General features: G+C 41.8%; 2 protein-coding genes across 8 annotated transcripts in view; one reads left to right on the top strand and one right to left on the bottom strand.

The window, feature by feature from the left end:
* FOXP1 (forkhead box P1) overlaps positions 1-24,420 on the bottom strand; it is a 679,928-nt gene extending 655,508 nt beyond the window's left edge. For 5 of the 7 annotated variants that reach the window (XM_072598671.1, XM_072598677.1, XM_072598676.1 and 2 more), the window contains exon 1: positions 21,344-21,480. The gene's annotated coding sequence lies outside the window, so the exon portion shown is untranslated. Of the gene's footprint in view, positions 1-21,343; positions 21,481-24,222 lie in introns of those variants that run through there. The other 2 variants (XM_072598672.1, XM_072598682.1) reach the window with 1 other exon arrangement.
* Positions 5,986-24,791, top strand: LOC140532293 (uncharacterized). The gene is made up of 3 exons (XM_072650699.1): positions 5,986-6,057; positions 21,398-21,609; positions 24,414-24,791. The coding sequence occupies exons 1-3, from the start codon at positions 5,986-5,988 to the stop codon at positions 24,757-24,759; spliced, it is 630 nt and encodes a 209-aa protein (XP_072506800.1). The 3' UTR covers positions 24,760-24,791.
* The last annotated feature ends 309 nt before the right edge of the window (positions 24,792-25,100 follow it).

The following is a 25,100-nucleotide window of genomic DNA, read 5'->3' as shown; positions in this document are numbered from 1 at the left end:
TCAGGGTAAGAGGACGAGAAGGCAGACCTTTGCTGATTTAAATAAACATAAGTTTTTAAAGAAGAAAATAATTTAAATTTTGCTAAGAAAGTGACTAAAATCCATGTACTCTTTTGACCCCAGAGATCTCACTACTAGGAACATACATACAGATATCAGAGGCAGAGAAAAAAGTCCCCAAATAAATCAAAGTATTCATTGCAGCACTTTTGTTACAACAAAGACCTGGAAACAAAGCACATGCCCATCAATAAAAGACCAACTGAACAAAATGTGCATGAATGTGGTAGAATATCACAGTACAGAGAAGTATTGGAAGACTTACAAGAACTGATTCGGTGTGAAGAATAACCAGGAAAACAATATATACTGAATGCTCTAAAATCATAATAACCAAGTCGATCTCCAAAGACGAAACCAGAAAATACACTTCCTTCTCTCTCTTCTTCCTCCTCTTCTTCTTCTTCTTTTTCTTCTTCTTCTTCTTCTTCTTCTTCTTCTTCTTCTTCTTATTGCAGAGGTAAGGATTATGAGTATATAGCATTTCACATATTATCAGACTTGGTTGATGTGTTAGCTTTGTTAAACTGCTTATTTTTCTGTTCCTTCTTTACCTTTATTACAAGGGATAGTTGGCTAGAGAGAGGATGAAATGGAATATATTCAGAAATCAAAATGATATAAAAATCAACTAAAATATTAAAAAAGAACAAGGAAAAAACCAAATATAATGTCTATATTATCTTCACATGATTATTTGGGGAGAAAATATTAAAAACGTATTTTATATTTAAGAATGTGGAATGAATTTGGCAACTAAGATTCCAACTAGTCTATGGTTGCACTGAACAAAATTTGGCTGGTATCAGACTATGTCAGGGACCTGCTCAAATACTACATTCCTTGGTCCTGACAGGCTACATTTAGGATTCCTACACTAGGTCTCCAATTTTCAAATTATTCTATATTATATAGCAAACACAGAATATGGGCACTTACCTACCCCCGGCTAAATTAGACTTGTCTCTTGGAGCAGGGTTCCAGAGCTAATTGGCATCAACAGCAGGCTTTTAACCCTAGAAACATGCTGCTTATACCCTTATCAAAGAAACCTTCACAGCACACAACTGACAAAACCTCAAAGTCAAAGTGAAACATGAACAGACAAAAGAGCTACTGTAATTTTGCTTCCCCTGATGTGGCAGGAAAACTACTTTTTCTGCCATCTCTAAGAATGTAAAGCAGTTTTTCTCTCCATGTCTGTCTTCGGTGTCTCCCTTCCTGTGAACAGTTGAGGTTGGTGCCAAACTGCTGGATGACTTCACCCTTGGTAATCCACACGGCACGTGTGAATATCCACAGGATGCCAGATTATCAGTAAGTTGATAACACTTGTCTACTATACCTGCTTGGCACCATTTGAGTAAGGATCCCTCAGGGCTCCTAGAGTTTCACTTCCTGATATTTGCACCTGCACCCTTTTCAGAAGCAATAAAAACACACAACAAACCATATTTAAAACACTTATTCAAAAGCCTAGAGTCAAAACCAAACCATCACAAACCCCAGAACAAAATCAGGTAGGAAGTGACCTTGAGTCTTCAAACTATATAGTTCCCTTACTGAGCCTCATGGCACTATGGGGAAAATTCCCCAATTTCATTCTCTAGATTATTTAATAGGTTAAGTTTTATTTTTTGACCTATGAAAACAGAAGAAAACCCATACTCTTCAGATGCAAGTGTAAGACAGAACTTCATTTGGATTTGGCTGTTATAATTTTTAATAGGCTTCTCTGATACAAACATCATCTTTATCTTTAAAAAGGTCTCTCTATATTCCTAAGTAAATGACCTAAAATTCAAAGCAATTTTTAAAAGAGGTTAAATTTCAATAAACTTGAAAATGGAATACTTTGTGGAGCTAAGGTTATGGGATGGAAAGTGAAAGGGAGGAGAAAGGGAAGGAATCAAACCTTTTGCTGGGTTTCTGAGACAGTAAACCCCAGTGCCTTCTGGAGCTGGCCCTGCCCAAACTGTGCTAAGGAAAAGGGTTAGGTCACATTAATCTGACAGATTTAGCCTTTTTAAGTGGTCCAAGGCCTAGTTAACACAATGCCTGGAAAAAAGGAGGCCCTTCATAAATTGTGCTTGATTGACTGATTACCGCTAAGTGGCCAGCAATCTGCTTGAGACATCAAAACGAGGAATGAAACATTTTCATCTTCACAACTTTACCAGAGGAATTTTTTTTAGTTTTTGCCATTTTGCCATTTAAATGTAAATCTCAGCCACACATTCTTCCTATGCCAAGAAATTAAATAAAATAAAAATTCAGTTTGATACCTGCTTTCTGAACTAAAATCAGAGCTCATTTAAGGTTAGGGTTAGATTCTAACCCTAACCCTAAATCGGTTCCTCCTTTAGATACAGAACTTACATACTTAAGAGGCAGCAAGAATATCTACCTATTATGTCGAGGACATTTTTAGTGCTCATAAAATTCCACACGTGAAAATCAAATTAGACAACAGAGATAATAGCTAGATATAGTTAGATAGCTAGAGACAGATATAGACAGATTGATACACAGATGATCGAGATGATAGCTATAGATAAGTAGATGACTCTAGAGTCATGATTTATTAATTTCATTGATGTATGGAAATCCACATGTAGAAATTCCTTCTACTACTGCAGTCTGGTAAGTTACTGTCTTGGAAAGGTGCCTGGAACACCAAGAAGGTGATGGATTTGCCTGAAGTCACCCAATTAAAGTCACCCCACTAGCATATGTCAGAGACAAGGCTTGCACTCAGATCTTCTTGACTCCCAGGATGGCACGATATCTATTAGGCTATGCTGGCTCTCAAATCATAGAGTGACTATTTCAGAAATAAGAATAAGCACAAGGAGCCATGGAATTCCACACTGCTCTGTATTATCATTAGAGGAAGAGGGGCAAATAGGAGAAATTGATCTCCCACTTAACAAATCCATATGTGCATGTTAGTGCATTAACACACTGAATTGTGGTAAACATAAATACCCTCTTTCCAGTTGGTCTCTTAACTATAACCAGTGATTTTATTAATTAACATGACCTACAGCATACCCAAATCAATTTAATTCAATTCAAGTGTAAGTACCAGCCAGGCACTGTGCTCATTGCTGTGCAGACAAAAACAAAAACAAAGCAGCCCTGCCTTCAAGATGCTTCCATTCTACAGGAGTGCAAAGCCCTGAACAAACATATACAATAACCACGTGCATTTGTGAAATTTTTATCAGGACAGTTAAATATTTTGGCAAAACTCCTCTCTAAATGCAAGAAACACAGATGTGCTAACCAGAAGGGAAAACTCTTTCCCCAACGTGTTGTGATCTTCTCAGTAAGTTACAGTTCCTAAATGTGCAATTCCTCTCCAGAATTCACTATCCAACAAGGTCTCTTCAACTGACACCTGCCTTGGAAGAACAGAATGCCTGGGATATCTCATGTAGCAAATGCTAGGATCAGAAGTTCATGGATGGCTTCTTTTTATGTGGTGAGTTGTCCTAAGTTTTCTAACTTTCTAATTCCCATAGAACTTAGACCTTAACACCATGCATGATAAATGGAAATCAAACACAAAATAAGTTATGTGAGGAAATATATCCAAAGTGGAGCCTGAGTAAAAAACATTTGTGGAGCCTAATGGATGATCCAATCAAGTTTATTGTTCAAAGGCTCATGGGCTAAGGCTTCGGTTATACAAAACAGCCTTAGATCTATCTACTTGGTAAATAGTTCACTAGCAAACTCCTGTCCTATGTGGAGTAAAGAAGTGAAACCTGAGATACAAGGAAAGAAATACTCAATTAAGTAATTATCAATCAGTACACATCTATTATATGTTAGGTACTGTGCTAGGCACTGGGAATACAAAAAAAAAAAATCAAACAGTTCCCACCCTCAAGGACCTTGCATTCTATCAAAGGAGATAATATGACTTGATTTAGAAGAAGACGGTTGAGCTGGGTTTTGAAGGAAACATGAAATTCTAAGAGGGAAGGATAAGGTGGGAGTGAGTTTTAGGTGTGAAAGACAACCACTGCAAAGATATAAAAATGAGACAGAACACAAAAGAGGCCAATTTGATTAGATGGAGAGTGCTGGCAGGAACTGGTAGGAATGACATTGTAAAGGTAGGCTGAGGGCGGGTCCCCTTCAAATAGGTACAGCTACTTTCCACTATCTCGTTTCACTCCGTGGACCTGGCTACAATGTCGTCTTCAAGGGGGTGACACCTAACTCTAACTCACAGTGCTGTTTGTAATTTCCTCAGCTTGCTTACCATTGAGACATAAATGTCTGGGTCCCAAGTTCAACTTATATAAGATGCATAATAAACACATCATTCTCCCATGCCTCATTCCGAGCTTTCAATGAGGAACAGGGACCTAAGTAAAGGGTGATTACCACCATCTTCTCAGGAAGAGCCTTCTTGTCACAGGGAAAAGTGAACAAGCTCAGCTCTTGAAGACTTCCAGCTGATGCCAGCTGTTATACCGGAAAGGCTCTTGGGAAGGGAGGGCAAAAGAGAAACAAGGCCCATGGAAAGAAGGGAGACATGGCGAGGTAACAAGGAGGCCTACTGAGCCTGGAAGAGAGGATTCATGTCCCTCCCCTTTGGCTGATCCAAGTAGTCTAGAGATAACAGAGGAAACTTTGTGCTAAGCAGCCTGACTACCTGCAAAGACAGCTCAGGTGTCAGGAATTAGTAGCCATTACAGAAGAGAATAAATTCATCTGACCCATGGCAGGACATTTTACAACATATTCCAATGATAAATCCCTTGTTTTGTTTTCCATATATGCCTACATACTATTAAACTATACTACCGATGCATCCACCTAAAGGCTCCCATTTACATGTTTCTAGCCAAGCCACTTTCTAAGCCACATGTGGATTTCACAGTTGAAGTGGAGTTCCTAGAGGACTGAATTAGACATTGTCCTAGCATCTGCCTTTGATCCTAGATTTAAGGCAAACACAAGCTATTTGATTAACAATCAACATTTTTGCATAAAAGAAGGGAAGAAAGGCCCTAGACTCTTGCTCCAGGCAGATTCAATTCAGGGCCTCCAAGAGCGATTCCACTTCCCAAAGAGCTCCAAGCTAAAGACCTCGGTAGCAGCAACACCCCCTAAACAGAAGTTTCCTTGCTGGCTAGTAAGTGAAAAGGAATGAAAGATGGTCACAATAATAACCATAAGGCTTCAGTGGCCCAAAAGAATTTAAGCTCCGTGAGAACAGGAACTTTTACAATTTTTTAGTCTTTAGATTCCCTGGTGCCTAGAACAGTGCCTTGCACCTAGTATGTGCTTTTAAAAGGGTTGTTGACTGATTGATCAATTCTGTCACTGGATCTGTGATCTCAATAATAGGCTACTTTCTCCAGAGGACTAAACACATTTCCTAATTCTTTATGATTCCTGCCCATGTCCTCCTGTAACAGAGACTCTACCCTATTATCCTTAAAAGGTGCTACGAATAGTAACACTAACTTGCATTAAAATGAAGTTTTCTAAAGGTTTATACTGTCAGCGCTTGACAAAGTCTATCTCATTGGATACTCAAGAGAAATCTGTGAGGGAAATAGTGCAAGCATTATTTGAATTTTATAGACAAGGAAACTGATTTTAGCCAAGAGCACTCAGCTAATTAAGTCACAGGGCTGGGTTCTGAACATCTCCATCTTTTACCTCTAAGTCCAGTGCAGAATTCCCCTCCGCTGTGGGGTGTTAGGATGAACCTTGAGAAACAAGGGAATGAACTAATTCAGAAATTGGGAAAGAGAAAATGGTAGAACTGACCTCCCAACTCAGCTCAGTGAAAAGGAGATTTGGGGACATAGGAGAACAGAGTCCATATCCTAATTTTACAAATGAGAAAAATGAAACCCTTTAAGACTGTGAGGTCAAGTATGGGAAGGAACTGAAATGTGTTGGAATCAGCACCTGGACTTGGAGCTAGAAGACTTGACTGTGAGTCCAGGCTCTGCCACTTTTCAGGTACGTAATAGACATGGCACCATTCTGAGCCTCTGCTTCCCCAGCAAAGAAGAGCTGACAACATGGGTCATGTTTACCACATAGAATTGCTAAGACTGCCAACCAAAACAATATATTTCAATTATCTTGTAAATATTTAAGCACTATAAAAGCGTAAACAAATGGAGCAAGGTATCATGGGAGAGGGGTAGTGCTACTAATAGAAGAAGCCCCAATGTCCAGACTCCCAGGCCAATGTTCCTCCTACTACAACAACCAGCTGAACTACCTTGCCTTCCAGCCCTCACTTTATTTACAGATTCAACTTTCAAAATGTTTACCCCTAAAAAGACCTGCACTGCAAGTTGGGCTAAGCTGACACCAGGTGGTAACTGAATAAATCTTTCCTTTCAACTTTTCACATTAGAAAAAATTGAAGAAACTTTTGCACAAAATAAGGTCTGCCTAATCAGGATCTCCCAAACCAATATTTAAGTTATGAGGAGGGCAAAAGCATCCACTTCTCAATCAAAACCTTTTCCTTTCTCCTGACCAGGAGGGTGTCTGTGTCTATGTCTCTGTCCATGCGTTAGAGCTCAAGAGCATGCCATTAGCCTATTTGACAATCTAAAAAAGCTCATGGACCCTTCTTAGAATAATATTTGTTGGCTATATTTATAACTGAAGGAAATGATAAGTTTCAGTTGGAACTTAGTAAAAATAAAGATGGGTTTTTTTTCCCCATCCAAGTTCTGAGACACATTTCTAATCTATCTACAAACCCTGCTCTAAACCAAAACATGCCACACCTTACAGTTAAGTTTCTTTGGGAGCCAGAAATGAATGCAACCTAAAGAAGAAATTCCTAAGATAAATTCAGGCTGGGATGAAGAACGGCAAAAAAAAAAAAAAAAAAAAAAAAGTGGATAAAGTAAGAGATACCGTCAGGTATTGATGCAGGCTCAAGGTTTGTAATTCTGAGGCTGCTACCATCCTAGAGACAAAGTGAGTAAACAGAAGGAGCCCAGTCCCCAGGCGCCATCTTCCCACCTAGTCCTAGGCTTATAACCTCAGAATCATCCCAGCCTGTTTTCTTTCTCTAACTACCACCCCTATTCCTGACAAATCAGTTACTAAGTCTTTTCAATTCTAACTGCTAAATATTCTTTGCCTTCTTTCCGTTTAAAACATTAACACTTTTAGCATTGGGCACTCACCCTCCTTTGCCTAAATCTGCATGCCAATTAATCACCCTGCTTCCAGGAACTCTCTTTTCTAATCCAACTTTCACAAAACTTCCTGAGGCACTTGGTGTTCAGTCATTTTAGTCATGTCCAACTCTTCACGACCCCATTTGGGATTTTCTTGGCAAATATACTGGAGTGGTTTGTCATTTCCTTTTCCAGCACATTTTATAGATGAGAAACTGAGACAAATAGGGTTAAGTGACTTGCCCAGGGTCACACAGTTAGTGAGTGTCAAGTGTCTGAGGTGAGATTTGAACTCAGGTCCATCCTGACTCCTGCACTGATGCTTTATCCACTGCACCACCTAGCTGCCTCTAATGGGACAGACAATGTGCAAATAACTGAAAATTATCACAGAATCACAGAATCTTAGGTGACTCACCCAGGGACACACAGAGCTACCAAGGGTCTGAGGTAATGTTTGAGGCCATGTATAGGATTGATTACAAGATATAGAGAGACTGAGGCAATGAGTTAGTTACATCACCAAAAGAAAAAGAATTAGAATAAGGAGGAGAAGAAGAAGAAGGAAAAGAAGGAGAAGGAAAAGAAGGAGATGGAGAAGGAGGAGGAGAAGAAGGAGATGGAGAAGAAGGAGAAGAAGGAGGAGGAGGAGGAAAAGAAGGAGGAGAAGGAAGAGAAGAAGGGGAAGAAGGAGAAGAAGGAGATGGAGAAGGAGAAGAAGAAGGACATGGAGAAGGAGAAAGAGGAGGAGAAAGAGAAGAAGGAGATGGAGAAAGAGGAGGAGAAGGAGAAGAAGAAGGGGAAGAAGGAGGAGGAAGAGGAGGAGGAGGAAAAGAAGGAAGAGGAGAAGGAGGAGAAGAAGGAGAAGGAGAAGGAGAAGAAGAAGAACCTTGACTAAGTATAACATAGTCAATGTGAAGATACACTGACAGACATAGTTCTCTAGATCCCCTCTCAGGGGTATAGACCCAGGCAAATAAGAGCCCACAAAAGAAGAAACAGTCCATACACAGGGTCTATCTTCCCTTCCTGACCCTAGTTTAGACAGGATTCACCAAAACCCCTGTCCTTGGAGTCTCTCCACCTAGAAGGTCATGCAGACACCTTACATCCCTGCCACAGATCCTAGGCAGCCCCTCAGACCCTTCAGCTAGTCAGAACTAGGAAGCCCATGAAGATAGGCAAGCAGCATTGGAGCTGAGACTTCCTGCCATCAAGGCCAGGGCTTGGCCTATCATGTTGTTGCCTCTTCATCTGGAGGGGACCTCAGAGGTTACGGGTAAAAATCTCTCATTTTATACATATGGAAACAAGCACAGAGGAGGGTAAGTGACTTGCCCACAGTCAAACAGAGAAGGAGGGAGGAGATTTGGCTTAAACACATAGACATAAGGGACCAAAAATGGAACATGGAGAGACAAGACTAAACTGCTGAAGAGTGTGAACTTTTGGTGCCCTCTTCAGTAGTTTGGGGGTATATTTTTGTTCCCCTGCTTCAGTCTTGATAAACCACTAGCTCAGGAGGCAAGATGATAATGTGATGGTAGAACAGACTTAGAGGCAGAAGGCATAGACAGGTGTCTCCAGCAGTGCTCCCACTTCACCTGTGAGAAGATGATCAAGGAATTATGATTCTCTGGGCCCCTACTGTCTCATCTCTAAATGGTCTTGGGGTAAATTGGTGGCACAGTGGATAGAGCACCAGCCCTGGAGTCAGGAGGACCTGAGTTCAAATCCAACCTTAGATATTTACTAGCTCTGTGACCCTGGGAAAGTCACTTAACCCCAAATGCCTGGGGAAAGAAAGAAAGAAGGAAAGACAGGTTTTGACCTGAAAGGATCTTCTTGGTCTCCACCAGCTACTTCTGTCCAGTTCTGGTGTTGCTAAGCAGAGCAGGGGCTTTTAATTCCAATGAGTATTTATTAAGTCCCTACTATGTGCTGGGCAGCAAGACAAAATTAAAAATAGTCTTTACATTCCCAGATCATATACTCTCCTGAAATAATATGACATATAGATAAATGAGATAATACTTTGGAGAGGAAGCAATAAAAGGAGAGACGACTATGAGGTAGGGACATCAGGAAATGCTTCCTACGAGAGATGAGCGATCAGCCGAGCCTTGAAAGAAGTTAACTTGTTGGGGAGTGGTGTTTTTTTTCTTTAAAGACACAAGCTTTGGCAACAGGGCAGAAGTTCTTGAAGTGTGAGAGATGATGGGGAATTTATAGATGTATGCATATAGCTCCGACCAATCTTGCAAACAGGGATACAGCAATCTCGGTTTACTCTTTGTCCAGTAAATGGACTATATTCCTGAGGGGCCCATTCCCATTACCAGCTTTTCACTCCTTTAGACCTGAGGAAGACGAACTCAGAAGGATTCTTTAGGATCATATTGAAAGCTGCCACCCCAGCTCCCTGTCTCCATCAACCTTGGCCATGAACCTCTAGACAGGCTGCTATTTTCTCCTCCTGGCTTCTTCTCCTCCTGGGGAGCTGCACCTTACCCAGTCAGTGAACATGACCAGCCCCATTCCTGTACCTTGTCCAGATATACTGAAACAGGAAGGAAACAGACACAAATGTTCATCATACTATTATCTCAGCACAAGGAGATCACTGAGGAAGAGAATGCACTATGGGAAACACTATAGGGAAATAAATTTAACAGCCTTTCACCAAGTCCAAATCTTGGCATAGAACACATTTAAAAAAAAAAAAAGGAGAGAGAGAGAGAGAGAGATATGAGCTTCATCTTAGCCCCCGGGGGACTTCTGTGGAGATCACAAAGTTTGACCCAACTGACCAAACCTGCTAAAGTGAAGTCCAATACTAACACAGCAAAATTGGTTACTACTAATAACTGGCATAAAGGGATAGCTGACATTTTCCTAACACTATGAAGTTTGGAAATTGCTTTCCGTATATAGTATCATGTGAACCTCACTGTGAACCTATGTGGCAGGAGGAGAAAGAAGGCTCAGAAGGTTTCAAACAAAAATGAAATGAGACAAGTGGCTTGCAAACGTTAAAGTTCTACGTAAATGTTCACTCTTAGGTGATCTGTCCATGGTAACAAAGCTGGTGAATGGCAGAGTGGAATCTGAACCCAGATCTTCCCAACTCCACAGTCAGCCCTCTGACCACAGTCTGCATGGATAAGAAACTACAGAAGAAAAAAGGGAAAGGCAAACTGAAGGCAGCAGGGTGCTCCACTTTCATTTTCCTGGGAGTCAGATCCCCAAAGCTCTGTCTTTGTAAAGATCTGGAAGTCTTCATTCTGGCTTCAGTCACACCTTTTCCTACGTGATTTAAAACCTAACAAAACAGCCCTCACTTTTCTCTTTCATCCTTCAGTGCTGTGGCCCAGCTTTCTGGTCTACCCTGAGATGGCCATCTTGGAGAAAGCCTCTATTACCATCTTTATGTTTTCACAACACTTCAAAAGGTTGGAGACAAAGGTATTAAAGATCAAACATTTCTGTTTAAAAAACCAGCACCAAATATATATTCTGCTAATTTACAGTCACAGATTCACAAAATGTTATAGCCAGAAGGACACTTACAGACAATCTAGAGGTAATCTCCTTCCTGAACACTATTTTTATAGAACTGGTCACCCAGATCCCATGAGTTTTAAACACTTTCCCCCAGATGATACTACTACTTAGGGACTGGGATAGGAGAAGAACTGAAATTAAAAAGAAAAATAATCAAGTAATTACTTGGCTTATACTGTGATTTAAAAAAAAAAAAAACTTTTTTTTTTTTTTAATGCTATGGCCAATTTAAGATCTCTGGTTAAGATAATATACTCCAGAACTTAACACAGTTTCTGGTACGTAATAAATTCTTGTAAAATGACACTGAAATTTCTTTTTTAATTGCAACCAAGTTTTCTGTTTTGATCGGTATCGTTCCTACATGTTTCAGAGAAGCACATTCTACCTTGGCAGTATTCTTCTTGAACGACTATGATAATGTGTTCTATTTGTTAGTTCATCCTTTTAATAAAATATCAATAGAAATAACCAAGTTATTTAGTTTGGGAGAAAAAAACAACTTTTCCCACTAATCAGGGACTGATCAAGAGCAACATTCCTAGATGGCCAGAGCAAGTAACCCATAGTGACACAAATATATTTTCATCTTTTCTTTTAAATTATAAAAGATTATCATTTTATTCAGCAATGAACCTTACTAAATTGAAACTCTGTACATCAGAATTAAATATGTTCTATCTACTAAAAATGAACAGTGTATTATTTATCACTAATGTTTAATGACAAAAAAACTGATAACTTTCTCTGATTATACCACTGATTTCCTGCAGTCATGCATCATTGATTCCCTTGGTCATTAGCATTATCACAGTGCATAAACTCCGGCTTATGCAGCAAGTTTGATAACAGGGCTTGAATTTGACATATACAATTTTTAAAATATCTTCCCATTTATATCTATGTGTATTTTTGTGTATATAGATAGATATATATACTTGCATATATACATATAGATATATATCTTACTATATAAATGCCAACCCTTAAAATGCCCTAAGTAAATCCCTATCTTAAAAATAAGAAGTTATATCATAGTATGAATTCATGTGCAAATATAAAGTACTTGCAAATGTCAGTCAGTCAACAAGTATTTAATCACCTACTATGTGCTGGTAATACAAAGAAAAGCAGTCTCTGATCTCCAGAAGCTCATGGTCTAATGGGGACATGAAATGAAACCAAGTATGTACAAACAAGCCATACGCAGGATAAACTGGAGTTAATCAACAGAGGGAAGGCACTAACATTCAGGAGAAACAGGAAAGGCTTCATGGACAGGTAACATTTGAGCTGGTACCATAATGAAGCTAGAGAAGTCAGGAGATAGAAACGAGAAGGGAGAGGAGTCCAAGTGTGGAGGAGCTAGCCGGTGAAAACGTCCATACTGGAGAGATGGAACGTCTTATAATGTCTTACTCAAACTACCGCTGTCCAATGCTCTAGCAAATCCATTTTTTTAACAATTGCTAAGTCCTAGGATACAATTTTAAGAGACGCTAAAAAAAATAGCTAGTGCCTTTCAATAAATGATTTATTTGATGTTTTTGTATTATAAGAAATTGGTGTTAAGATTATCATCTTTACAAAAATGTCATAATCCAGATAAATATCTCATTTAGGAAAATTTCCTTCTGGAGCAATTACTGTGTAGGAATAAAGAATTATACCTGCATTTTTAAACCGACACCCTAAATTCATCATACTCGTTTCTTAAAGAAAGCAAAATGCTTTTAAAACATATATGTATGTGTATACATGTATGTGTGTATATAATTAATAGCTTCAACACACATATTCACATAATTCTTAGAGGAAATAAATTATTGAAGAATTACTTAAGAGGCTTATTGATTGTCAGAGTTCTATGGGACCTTAGAGGTCCCTTCAGTGTAACTTCTTTATGTTACTGATCAGTGTGCAGACCTTAAAGCTTTCTCCAAGACCATCAGCATGAACCCCCTTTGTTATTTAACATATAAAGAAAGGAAGGCTCAAAGAAATGATTTGTCCAAGGTCACAAGGCTAGGAAGTACCAGAGTCAGAATTTGAACTCAGGATCTTTGATATTAATCTAGTATTCTTCCCATTATGCCACACTGCCTCTCCCCAGAAAGGCTGCACTAAACTTGAAGGTTAAGATGTATATATGTGTATATTGGAGGAAAAAATTCACTTTTGCAACAAATAATAGCAGAAATTTATTCTTGGTATGTTAATAAATCAATGTCTGTTAAGATATGATCAAGCTTTTATGTGAAATTCATTTTTAATGCAGAAATGACTATTTTTGCTATTTGCTAGGGGAAAGTACACTAGCCTTGGATTCAGAAGACTTAGAGTTCTTTCACCTTCAGTTTCCTTAAATGTAAAACCAGGGGGCTAAATTAAGTGGTCTGTACAGCTCCTGTTTTGCTTTTTGGCAATTTATGAAAGAAAATAACACATCTTTTTGATACCAAACGTGAAGTCCCTTTTGCATGGGAAGAGTGTTTCATGTAGTCCTTGATTGTTTTTTGGGGGGGGGGGGAAATCAGTTCATATTAACAGTTTAATAACTTTATTTGATTGAGTGGGGGGGAATGCCCACTGTGTGGATTTTCTGCCTCACTCTCCAAGCAGGAGTACCTGAGGCACTGTATTACACCTTCAGTACGGAGAGAAAATAAAAGGGCTGGCTGATTGGACAATCTAAGAGCAAAGGAAGATAACTTGCTTCTACAAGTAAAAGAATTTGTTGTAAGCTTACCCAAGTTAATGCTCCTGGTTTACTGTCAACAAGCATCATACTGCAACAAAAGCCATTATTTAGAAAACAAGATGAACCCTTCCTAAACCCACAGAAAACATTCATAACACGAGGGCTGCAACAACATGCCTGGAGGAAGCTCCAGGAGAAAACTCAGGCAGCCACGGGCTGCCTGCCTGCTGCAAAGCCTTATTTTCTCTAAAAAGCATTCTGTCCTGCATGCACCAAGTGCTTGTGGGAGCCGAACATCTCTGCTTTCACAAGGTTTAGCTGGCTAGCCACCCTTGTAAAGTTAAAAAACGGAGTAAACTTTCTCTTTTAACATTTCAATAATAAATCACTAAAAGACATCTGTCACTACTTCCCTAAAGACATATAGTTAATTACTTAACCCTTCTTAATGAAATGATTAACATCCTTTCAACAAACAAGAGAGTAATGATTTAACTTTACACTGTGTGTTTCATTAACCAGTGCATTAATACCACTTTTTCTCTTCTATTGCATCTTCTGTTTTTCCAATCATTTCCATTTTTCATTTTTATAGAAAAGCCTTTATTCGCTGTTAGGGCAGTAAAGTGTTCTGCCCTCTCCCCAAAGATCCTTTCGTTTGGTTTGTTTTCTTTGGTTTTGTTTGAGACTGACTATGCTGTGTAAAAACAGAGTGCTTGGAAAACTAAACAGAAACAAGAAGGCAGGCTTGTAGAATACTGTTATGAATTGTACTGTAAATGAATGGTACACAGCGATAATGCACCTGTCACACAGTAGGTGATTAATAAATGCTTGTTGAATTCGTAACTGAAAAATATACACTTGTGTGTCACATGAAAATGACACCAAGCTAACTGAAAAGTTATTAAAATGGAAATGTTTTATAACTTTGAGTCAAAAAATACTCCAAGTCAAAGTAGCAATTCAAGATGAAAAATAGGGCATTTTGGACAAACACATTTCTGCTGGATAACTTCAAAAGGCATGTTACTGATGCAGAGGAAAACTATGTCTGTACAATTTTTATTTAAATAACTCTTTTGATCTTAGTGGTTAGATCTTTAGCTGAAGCCTTGAATATTTAAACAAACCTCCTTAGCATTTTATCTTCCTTTATCACATAATCTTTTTAGATGCATTCTTCTTGCTACCCTGCTTTCTCTATTTATATCTCTTAAAAACACTTTGGCACCATTGGCTAAGCTTTCTAAATCAATAATACTGCATGTCCAGTCACATAAAACTACAGAGAATTTCCCAAGATGCCCTGGGAAATCTGACTACTTTAGTTTACTGATGTGCTAACATGGTTAATCTACTAATTAATGAATAAACAGTTCTGATTAAGAAAGTGAGATGGAATACTCAGAAGAAAAAGTGTCAGAGAGCCCAAGGAAAGCCATTTGACACTAATTGCTAGCTACAACCTGACAACACTCATTGGGAAACAGGGATGAAACCACAATACAATATGAAAGGAAATGTCTGGATGCTAAGGGAAAACTAACAATGCTTTTACTTGTGCCAACCATCTTGTTGAACTGTGACACCTTTTTGTTCTGCCTTGCTTCTGTAGTCGAAAACACCAAGTATCTCAATTTCCTCCTCTCTGTGACCCTGAAAAGAGGCCTTATTCCCTTCCAAATTTCACCTTTTCCAAAGCAATGTTTTAGGCTGCCACTCCATCAAAAGAAAGGTCTAAACAGGTGGTTCAACCCCTCTGATTTTTTGGAATCAGCTATATAAAATTCATGTCTCTTTCTCCACAACCCTGGCCTATATCAACGTACTTACTGTCTCTAGAAAGGGAAGCTGCTCCTGAGAGAGGGCATCACTAACTCAGTGAATAAACGTGAGAAGCTACAGCTTAGTCGGCGCTCTCTCTAAAGAGATGCCAGCAATGCCCTGACAGTCTCCTGAAAACCCTTAAAATGTGAGTAATAACACTACTTTGGGACTTTTTAATCAGTGATCTTAAAGAATGATTCTAAAAATACTACCTCTAGTTTACAGGACGGAAAACTGGTGCATGGGAGGTTAATGATTTGCCAAGAGTCAAGTAATGAGTCAATAGCAGAGCTAAGGGGGGTAAAGACATCTTAGGAATCCTTTTCACTAATTCGGTGCTTTAAGTGTCATTAAATACCTTGGCATATTCAATTTAACTGGGGGGGGAAAGATAATGCTATCTCCAGATCCACTTTATAATAGAAAAGTTGTCCTCTAAGGTGTTAGTATAAACTATTTTCATACTGGGAAAATAGAACAGACTAGAACATGTCCCAGTGAAAGCACCATCTCTTTTAGCTGCCTGTTTGATTTAGGAGTATTGCAGGGCCAACAACAAAGGAAGTAAGCGCTTGAATCAAAAACAGCTCTGAATTATATTGTATGGTGAAAGGAGGTAATAATAAACAAATCACTTGAGTATAGTTTTATAATTATTAATACTACTACTCTGAGACTGCTCCTACTAAAACACTATTTAGAAAGACAAATACATTCACATTTTAAAGAAAGTATAGACATACTACATTACACACCAGACAGATGCAAATCTCGTGACATGGGTTCCACTTTGGCAGGTCTATTCAGATATCCCTGTACGGATGCCCTGGAAAGACTGACAGTATTTCTGTCTTGAATTTTCATACAAATACTTTGATATAATTTAAATAGATTGTTACTGATCAGAATATAATATAAATTTTGTTTACGATTTAGTCACTTTAAGTACTCACACTGAAGAAACTCCTTTAACCCCATGACTGAGTTGAATTAAATGTGGAGACAAGACTTCCAAAGAGCTTCTACTGCCCTTTGCACTCTCCCAATAATCTTAAATTACTACAACTTAATTGCCATTTCAAGGCTCTAAATGGAGACTTCTTTTAAAAAGCAGAACACAGAAGGCCATAAGGCAAAAATGATTTATACCTGAACAGGTATCAAGTCTGCTCAGTCTGGGCTTCCTTCATCCCTACCCCACCCCACCTCCTTTCCTTATGTGATTGTGTAGAAAATATTTTCTCCGTTAAGGTTTCATAAAAATAACTGTCCACATTGTTCAAGAGGGCCATGCACACACCTGTTGTAAGCAAGGCCGTGCATATGTTAAAAATTGGTATCTAGGGAATCAGAACCGAAAAACAAGCTGTGCAGAGACTCTCCTCCCCAAGCCGCTTAGTGCAGCTTCTGATCGGGTGAAATAATAGAGCAAAATAACAGGTTCAAGCCAAACCTTGTCAATAGGAATTTGATTTCTAAAAAGCGATCACTAAAAACGCCCTTGCCACATCTGACCATGTCGCTAATCAAAAATAACTTACTGACAGAACAAACAAGGCTATAAAACTGTTTCTCCCTGATGACTGTACAGCTAGCTCCCTTCTACTGTGCCTTCCAAGAGGAGAGCCAACAGCCACCCCTTGGCCTGCCCCAACCCAAATTTAGAAGAAGGATATTAGCAATAGACCTCCAAACTGCAACATTTTCTTGAAATCAAAGAGGCCATACCATTCTTTAAAACACTCTTCTTTTCTGTTGGCTACCCATTACCACACCATTGCAACATATCCTCAGAGATACTGTAACAAACTCCAGAGTCATTCAGCTCATGTGAAAACAACTGGCTATTTCAGTCAAAAAGTCCATGAATTTGGCAGCCTTTTTCTCCTCTAACTCAGTGCTTTCTAACTAACCAAGCCAGGTCCTATTAATTTGGAATACAAGGGCCACTTCTGATCTAAATGGTGCCTCACAGAGAAAAATGTAGAGTGAGGAGGCCTGGAAGTCACTGCCTTGATTACTCACAAGGAGGATGGAAGGCTGACTTAGATTCTTCACCGGCCAAACCCTACCAGAGGCATCTTCTTGCCATTCACAGTTTGGAGGTTACTTCACCTTGTCTAACTACCCGCAATAATTTTAAAGAAAAGAAAAGAAAAAGAAAACTCTTTCCCCCTCAAAAGACAAAAGAAATTTTGTAACATATAATGATAAAGTCTATGCCTCCAGTCTCCCCCAGGGATAATTGTAATATATCAGGTAGACCTTTATTTGAGGGTCTTCTAAAAATGCAAACTATTTGAATCAGTTATTAAGAAACAACACCTCATGTTTACTCATTAAAAAATGTTATTTATTCTGAATGACTTTTATTAATGAACTATTATACCTGATAAGATATAAAGGTAAGAAAAAGGCCTCAGCAAAAACTATTTTAAAAAAAACCTACCACCTGTGCAAATCTAGCGCTGCCTTTTACACCCTTTCTCAGCCATATAAAAACATGTTGAACTGAGTGCCTTGAAGTTGCAATTAAGTTGTAGTAATTTAAGATTATCGGGAGAGCAAAGGGCAATAAGGGCTCCTTAGAAGCCCCCTCTACCACTTAATGTTAGTCAGGCCCAGGGTTAAATGATCTGCTTTAATGTAAGTGCCTTAAAGTAACTGAATCATAAACAAAATTTATACTATTTTTCTGACATTCTCTAATCTATTTAAATTTTATGAGCATATGTCTGAAATTGTTTTCAAAAGACAGGAGTATTATCATGTCCTGTAAATACTCGGAGGTACTCACTAAAATGTAATCCACATCTTAACACACATTTTCTGTACATACACACTTCCTTATGGTGAGTAACCTTTCAAAAATCACTTGGGTCTTTCCTGAGTAAACGTAGATACAAAATAACTGCAACAACCACACTCTTCCTAAAAAGGTAACTGAGTTCAATAAAAGTTGCCCTCTGTGTTCCACTCCCCTTCACTATTCACTCAGTTTCATAGGCTATACCACCACATCCATGCTTATTCATTTCTGAAATATCAAAGTTGTGCTGCTAATTCTAAAATCTATTGAAAGTGGGCTTATCCTCCAGCCCAGCACAAGAATATATAATTTACAAGTTTAGGGTAAAGATTTTTTCACAGAAGCGGTAAAGGAAAAGTTACCCAGGAAAAGCAGACCTGACAGGCCCAGTATTAGCTAAGGTGACTTTTTGCTATTGAAGGTACAAATGATTTAACTAGAACAAGTTTATAGCTTTTAAAAAACATTACATATTACACCAAATGGCTTAATAGCATACATGCTATGTTTAACACACATTCTTAATTATACAATAAAAGGTGCATGCAATAAAAAGCTACAGACTTTGCAATAGGTTGTTCCTTAGGGTTGCGAGACTGGCTTATAAAAAACCCAACAACATAAAGTGCTCATTGTGTGCTCTGTGCTGCTAATTAAAAGTATAACACCTAAATGACAAGTTTTTTTTTTAATTCTTCTGTGGGTGTTTACTTATCTTGTTTCCTACTTAACATGGTATTGGTTAACTGAAAATGAAATTTTATTTAATTTTAGGATGATTTATTGCATGAATAGATAAATAAAATGGTTTACATTGCAGGACTGAAAAGAAATGCAAAATCTTTTTTTTAAGTACCCAGAAAAATAAATGATATAAATCTTATGTTGTCAGTTCAAATTGCTGGAGTTTTTTGCATTATGTTTTGCCAAACCTGTGAAAACAAAATGCTACAGTAATTCCTGTTACTACTTCCTTTAAAAATGTAAGGCAATTACATTTCCTTGTCTACAAGCAAAGACAAGTTTCAAAGAATTTGAATAAAAGTTGCAAAGTGGCCATGCTTAATAATATGCTGAGAAGTCAATATAATATTTTTTGAAATTTTTGCTTTGCCTTTTAAAAAAGAAATCAAGAAGTGACCAACCCCATACTGTTTCAGGAAGAAATGCTTCTGTTGAACATAAGTTTTACACTGCTACATCAAATACCTCACCCCTCCCCTAACAATACAGATCTTTTTTTTTCTTTCAGACTGGAGATGAGAGAATTTTAGCAAACTCTAATTGGGGAGTGTAATTTTGGTGAAAGACAAGAATTCCACTATGTGGTTCTGAGAAGTTCAACTCATATGAGAATGCAAAGACCCATTCTGCTATTTCTGGGTGGAGTTCAGATCGCCAGAGTCCATTTTAAAAATTAACTTGTTTAGCCACTCAGAAAGCTGAAGAAATAAAAATAACGACTGAAGAGACTACAGATCTTTCTTTCCAAGTTAACCTTCGGTTGCCCAACAAAGATCAGCATTTGCAATGGTCCATTTCTGCATAAGTGAACATAGAGTCTGGCTGCCTAAAGGCACGGTACAGAGCTTTCCCTGAGGCCGCCCCTGACAACCGCCCAGCAGCAGCTTTGTTTGATCTCCGCTGCCTTCCTTAATCTGGGTTGTCAAGGTTCACTTGTTGAAGGCTGTTTACTTTACTTTCTTCCCCCCCCCCCCAAAAAAGTGATTTTTTTTCTCTCTCCCTCATACAAAGACTAATCCAAAGACTAAGGAGAAAGAGTGCTTCCAAGGCAAGACGTTAAAGCTACAATACCTTTTTCTTTCAATGAGAGTTTAGCCAACACCTTGTGAATGGTAACTAGTTGAGTGGGGTTGTGTGTGTGTGTGTATTTAATGCTGTGTAATTATGAGATAGTTTAAATAAAGGAACTGGGAATGGGGGGAGGGAGGATATAAATTCTATTTCTGTGTGTGTATGTGTGTGTGTGTGTGTGTGTGTGTGTGACTAGGAATCTATTCTACTTTTCCTGATCTTAAAAAAAAAAAATTATGTCTACTCCGAGACTTACAAGTCCAGGGGAGGGAAAAAGAAAAAGTCATATAGCATTTCTCTCAATAACAATGAAAACAGCGAGTGCTCTTCTTTCTCAATTACATATCCTACCACACGGCACTGAACATCTGAAGTATTTCCATCTCCTTTTTAAACACTGGTGATAAGGTTCAACAAAAACTGGCCAGCACAATGGAAAAAAAAATTTCCCGAAGGCCGTTACTATGGGTAGGAGGTTACCTCTCCTCCCAGAATCACAACGTCCTAAATGTCATTGCTTTACTTATTCAGCTTCCTTCTTCAGTATCAATTATCAAGGACAGGAATCGCTAAATGTAAAGTGTATATGGTCTGCATGTTTCAGATCCCTCTAGAATGCATACAGTATGTACTGTGTGGGGTTTTGAGATATGGAGACTTATTTCAATGGCAACTGCAAGAAATTAAATCCTAACAAGATCCCTGGGAGGGAATATCAGCTCACCTCTAATTCTTCAAAGTAGATTTCAGAAGCACAGAAATAATCAATGCAATAGTTACATTAATTTCATCCTTCAGCCTAGTGAAGGGGTTTTTTGGGGGGGGGGGGAGTAGTTTCATTTCAACCTTTCTGGTTGAGCAAAAGAAAAAAACAAATTTAGTAAGATGGGCACAGACTAAATCAATATACTTTGTAATCAGCCCAGCAATGGGATTTGAACACAATGACTTGGAAATAATTAATAGTTAGAAGGAGAGTGAGGGGGTGAGAAGAGGGGACAGGAATGTCACCATATTTTATAGCAGCACGTATACGATAGGGCTAAACTTTGATCTCGGATCTGCTGCTTTTAAAAAAGGGGAAAATTCCATTTTTTAAAAAAACACCTATCCTCTGAAGGATGCGCCCTTTGCTGTTTCCCTTTTCCTTATCCCTAAATGAAACCAGAGTTGTAAAGTCTGGGGCTTTGGCAAGAAAGCACTCGTTCTTCCTCAACCTTGCTCTCAGCTTTTCCAACTGCACGCACACACACACACACACACACACACACACACACACACACACACACACACAATCCTCCCCCTCCTCCTTCTCCTAGGGTCCCACAGACCTGCGATCCGAGACGCCTCAGTTTCTGCCGAGTGTCCTCCACTTACCCGGAACAGAGAGACAGGTCAGCCGAGCTCTTAGCGTGCCCACTCTGAGGCTAGCAGAACCCGCACGACCATCTCCTCCCTAGCACCATCTGCTGCTGCTGCTGGGACTGCTTCGGCGGCGGCGGTGGTGGTAGCGGCTGCGGCTGCTGCTGCTGCTGCCGGGGCTGCCTCGGGCGCTCGCCCGTTCGTTTCCTCCTGCAGACAAACTTTCGGCTCAATGGTCGGCCAGAGACCAGGGCTGCTTGCAACAAGTCTCCAGAATACAGGTTTGGGGATGGGGGCGGGGGGGATGGGGAAGTAAGGGGAGAAATAATGGGAGAATGTCCGCGATTGTGTGATTGTGATTGTGTGCGTGTGTGTGTGTGTGTGTGTGTGTGTGTGTGTGTGTGTGTGTGTAGGAGTGAACCCCAGAAAGAGTGGGAGACAGACGCCTCAGAACTCCCTGGTATGAGAAATCGGGATCTGGAAACAGACACAGGCAGGGACTCTCTGAAAAGTCTTCCTCCCCTCGGCCCTGCTCTCACAAAGTTGCGACCACAACAACAACAAAAAGGGGGGAGGAATAGAAAAAATAAGGGGGAGGGGTGGAAGAAGCAGTCCCAGGCTCAAGGTCTGAAGTTTCCACCGTTTATTTAGTCCTGAATCTCTTAAGGGGGACAGGGGAGGGGGGGGCGGGTGTGAGTGAATGGGGAGGGTGGCGGATGAGGGGAGGAGGGTTTAGACAGCAAACCGGGTGTGGGGGGGGGGGGGAGACTAGGGGGAGACTGTGATTTGGCTTCTCTAAGCAGCCCGAGTCCCTGCTCCCCGACAGCCTCGGGGTAGGCGATGGAGGCGGAGACCACAACAGGTGGGCAGGGGGGTCTGCGAGGCTCGATAAATGCCCCCAAATATATATGTCTATATATCAAAGTTTCCGCTGTTTGTTGGCGGTGTGTCCGTGTTGAGAGTATGTGTCCGTGTGTGCGCGCGCGCGCGAGTGTGTAGGGACTGGGGGAAGTCTGCGGGGGGAGAAAGGAAGGGGGGGATATGGTGGTGTTGGAGGAGGAGGAGGAGGAGGAAGAGGAGGGGGGAGGCAGGCTCCGCGTCTGGGAGTTTAGGCAGACTAATGACCCCGGGCCGCCTGGGCAGCCGCAGCGGCGGCGGCGGCGGCGGCAGCAGCAGCAACTTCAGCAGTCGAGGCCCGCCGGCCGGCAGGCAAGCAGTCAGGCTGGCAGCGGGGCGGCCGGGCAGGCCAGCCGGGAGAGAGTCGGGCGGGCGGGCAGGCAGGCAGGCTGGCAGCGGGGCGGCCGGGCAGGCCAGCCGAGAAGAGAGGCAGGCAAGCAGGCAGGGCAACACCGTGAGCGCCCGCCTGCTGCGGGTGCTGCTAGACAAGGGTCGGCCCAAAGGGATCGACTGACGTGGGGGGACAGACAGACCTAGAGACAGAGTGAAAGAGAGAGGCGAGGGCAGTCAGGGAGGGGCGAACGAACGGACCGACAGACGGACACAGAGGGAGAGAAAAGAAGGTGAGATCCCCTCTGTCTGTACAGTCCGAAATAATCACCCGAGATAAGTCGCGACGCGTGTGAATCTGATAGAGGGGAGCAATCAGAACTTGAGAAATTCCCCAGATTGAGAAAGCACACACACACACACACACACACACACACACACACACACCACACCACACAGACACACACACACACACAAAATCACGGCCAGGATTGTAGAAGACTCTAGTTCATAGGGTCATTGCAAAGTCTTGCGAGAAAGGGTTGAGACTAGCCAGTCTTCTCAGCTGTTTGAGTGTGCTTCTCTGTGTGCTTGTATGTGTGTCAGTGTGGTTGTGTCTCTGAATTCGGTATAGAAGTAGCTGGGAACAGTGCGCACACTTGGGAGTGTGAGGTGAATGTTTTCGCTGAAAGGCGTGTGAGTGTGAAAGTGCACGAGGCTCCCAGTGGGTGCCCCTCGTGGGGTACCCGGGGCCTGTCTGCTGGAGCCCACGAGGTAGGTGGGACTAAGAAGGGGCAGACCCAGGAAGGAAAAAAAAAGTTTCTTAAAGTCTTAAGTGAAGGTGCTTGAGTGGTCGCGTCCCCACCTCCCCTCCGGGTCACTGTCAGCAGAGCTAGTCCGCCCCACACAGACATTCTCTTCCCTCCCCCCCAACTCCCCCAGGAGGCCCGAGGCCCGGCCGATCCTCTCCGGGTCTGGAGCAGCCCCCTCAGTCCCTACAGACCTTTGCTCCTCCCTTCCTCCCTCCCGTTTCCCTCCCTCTCCGCTCAGCTCAGCGCCCACAACCACTTTCCATTCAACTGGCAACAGTATCGACTCCAACTCCGGGAATCTAAAGTTACACTACGCTTTTATTTGTTTATTTCACCGAAGCTACTGTGTCCACCGGCCAGAGCCCGAGACGTGAGGGAGGGGGAGAAACCGGGGCTGGAGAGGAGGCTGGAGGGCCAGGAGGTGCGAGGCTGGGGGGAACGGGAGAGCGAGCCCCGGGAGCCTCCAAGCCGGGAACCTCGCCTAGCCTCGCCTCTCCTCTCCTTGCCTCGCCGCGCCCGGCCCGCCACTGAGAAGCTTTGGATCACACTTATGCAAATATACCGACAGATGCAAGAGCATCACAAACAGAGGACCCCCCCTACCCCCCAGCCAGCGCCCCCCCCCAACCCCCTAAGAGACAGAGACTGAGGGAAAGGAGGGAGGCAGAAGAGAGAGGGAGACACACGTGGAGGCTGATCGTGGAAAAAAAAGTAGTTGGGGGGTTGCTCTCTTTTTTTTTTTTTGCTGTTTTGGTTCTTTGGGGGGGGGGGTTGTTGTTGTTGTTGTTTTAAGTGGAGAAAACAAGCAGGAGACGGCTGGAAAAGTGGAGCAGAAATGGAAAAATACAAACTCACCCGCTGCAAACGGTCTCTCGGTGCAAACTAAGGTGTTTTCTGTCCTTTACACACGTACGCTCGCCCTCGCGCGCACACCCGCGTGCACACCCGCGCGCACACACGCACACACTCATAGGCGAGGGCTTGTGTCGCTGCTGCATGCAACAGCCACACGATAAATAACAATAGATTCCTCCGCTCCGGACTAGCTTCCAGGAGAGGCTGAGGCTCCGGCTCCGGCTCCGGCTCTGGCTCCAGCTCTCCCTCGGCAGCGGTGTTGGCGGCAGCAGCAGCAGAAGCAACCCCAACAGAGGCGGCGGCGGCGGCGGCGGCGGCGGCGGCGGGGAGGAGATGGGAAGCGCCAGGCCAGGTTGCACCCCCCCCTCCCCCACCCGCAAACATGCACTCACACACACACGCACGCACACACTGCACACACACGGACACACACGCACGCACCCCGCTCCCTGGCCCGCGGCCCCGGTTCCTGCCCCGGCTCAGCTCGAAGGGCTTCCCGGCCACTTTCGAATTTGCACCCACCCCCAAAATAAATAAATAAATGGGGAGCGAGCCGAGAGGAAAACAAATCGCGGATGGAGATGTTGTTATTTTTTGCTGTTGTGAGTCTCTGACGTCACATCCACCTGCTGGGTAAACAAGGCTCTGTGCAAAATATCGCTATTGCAAAACGGAGGGAAGAGGGGGAAGGAGAGAGGAGGGGAGGGGGAGAGCCTCGAGGCAGCGGGCCTAGCCCCTAGGACCGGGGAGAAGGGGCGAGAGGGGCAGGCGCAGGGGAGGGATGCTGGGAGCGGGTCAGGGAAGACCTGGAAAACAAACAGCCTGCCAGAGGAGGGGGAAAGAGAGACTGAGATTGCTTAGAAGAAAGAGAAATCGGA

Source organism: Notamacropus eugenii, chromosome 3 (genome assembly GCF_028372415.1).
Source record: "Notamacropus eugenii isolate mMacEug1 chromosome 3, mMacEug1.pri_v2, whole genome shotgun sequence".
Taxonomy (NCBI): domain Eukaryota; kingdom Metazoa; phylum Chordata; class Mammalia; order Diprotodontia; family Macropodidae; genus Notamacropus; species Notamacropus eugenii.
The sequence above is the reverse complement of the archived record's forward strand: the minus strand, read 5'-3'. Positions and strand labels throughout refer to the sequence as shown.

What these genes read in the sequence shown, in the direction of transcription:
- LOC140532293 (XM_072650699.1), top strand. Translation starts at nt 5,986, where the DNA reads ATGTGTTGGAATCAGCACCTGGACTTGGAGCTAGAAGACTTGACTGTG. An exon ending in CAGGCTCTGCCACTTTTCAG is followed by an intron (nt 6,058 to 21,397) that starts GTACGTAATAGA and finishes CTCTGAGGCTAG; the next exon opens with CAGAACCCGCACGACCATCT. An exon ending in AACAAGTCTCCAGAATACAG is followed by an intron (nt 21,610 to 24,413) that starts GTTTGGGGATGG and finishes GCTCCGGACTAG; the next exon opens with CTTCCAGGAGAGGCTGAGGC.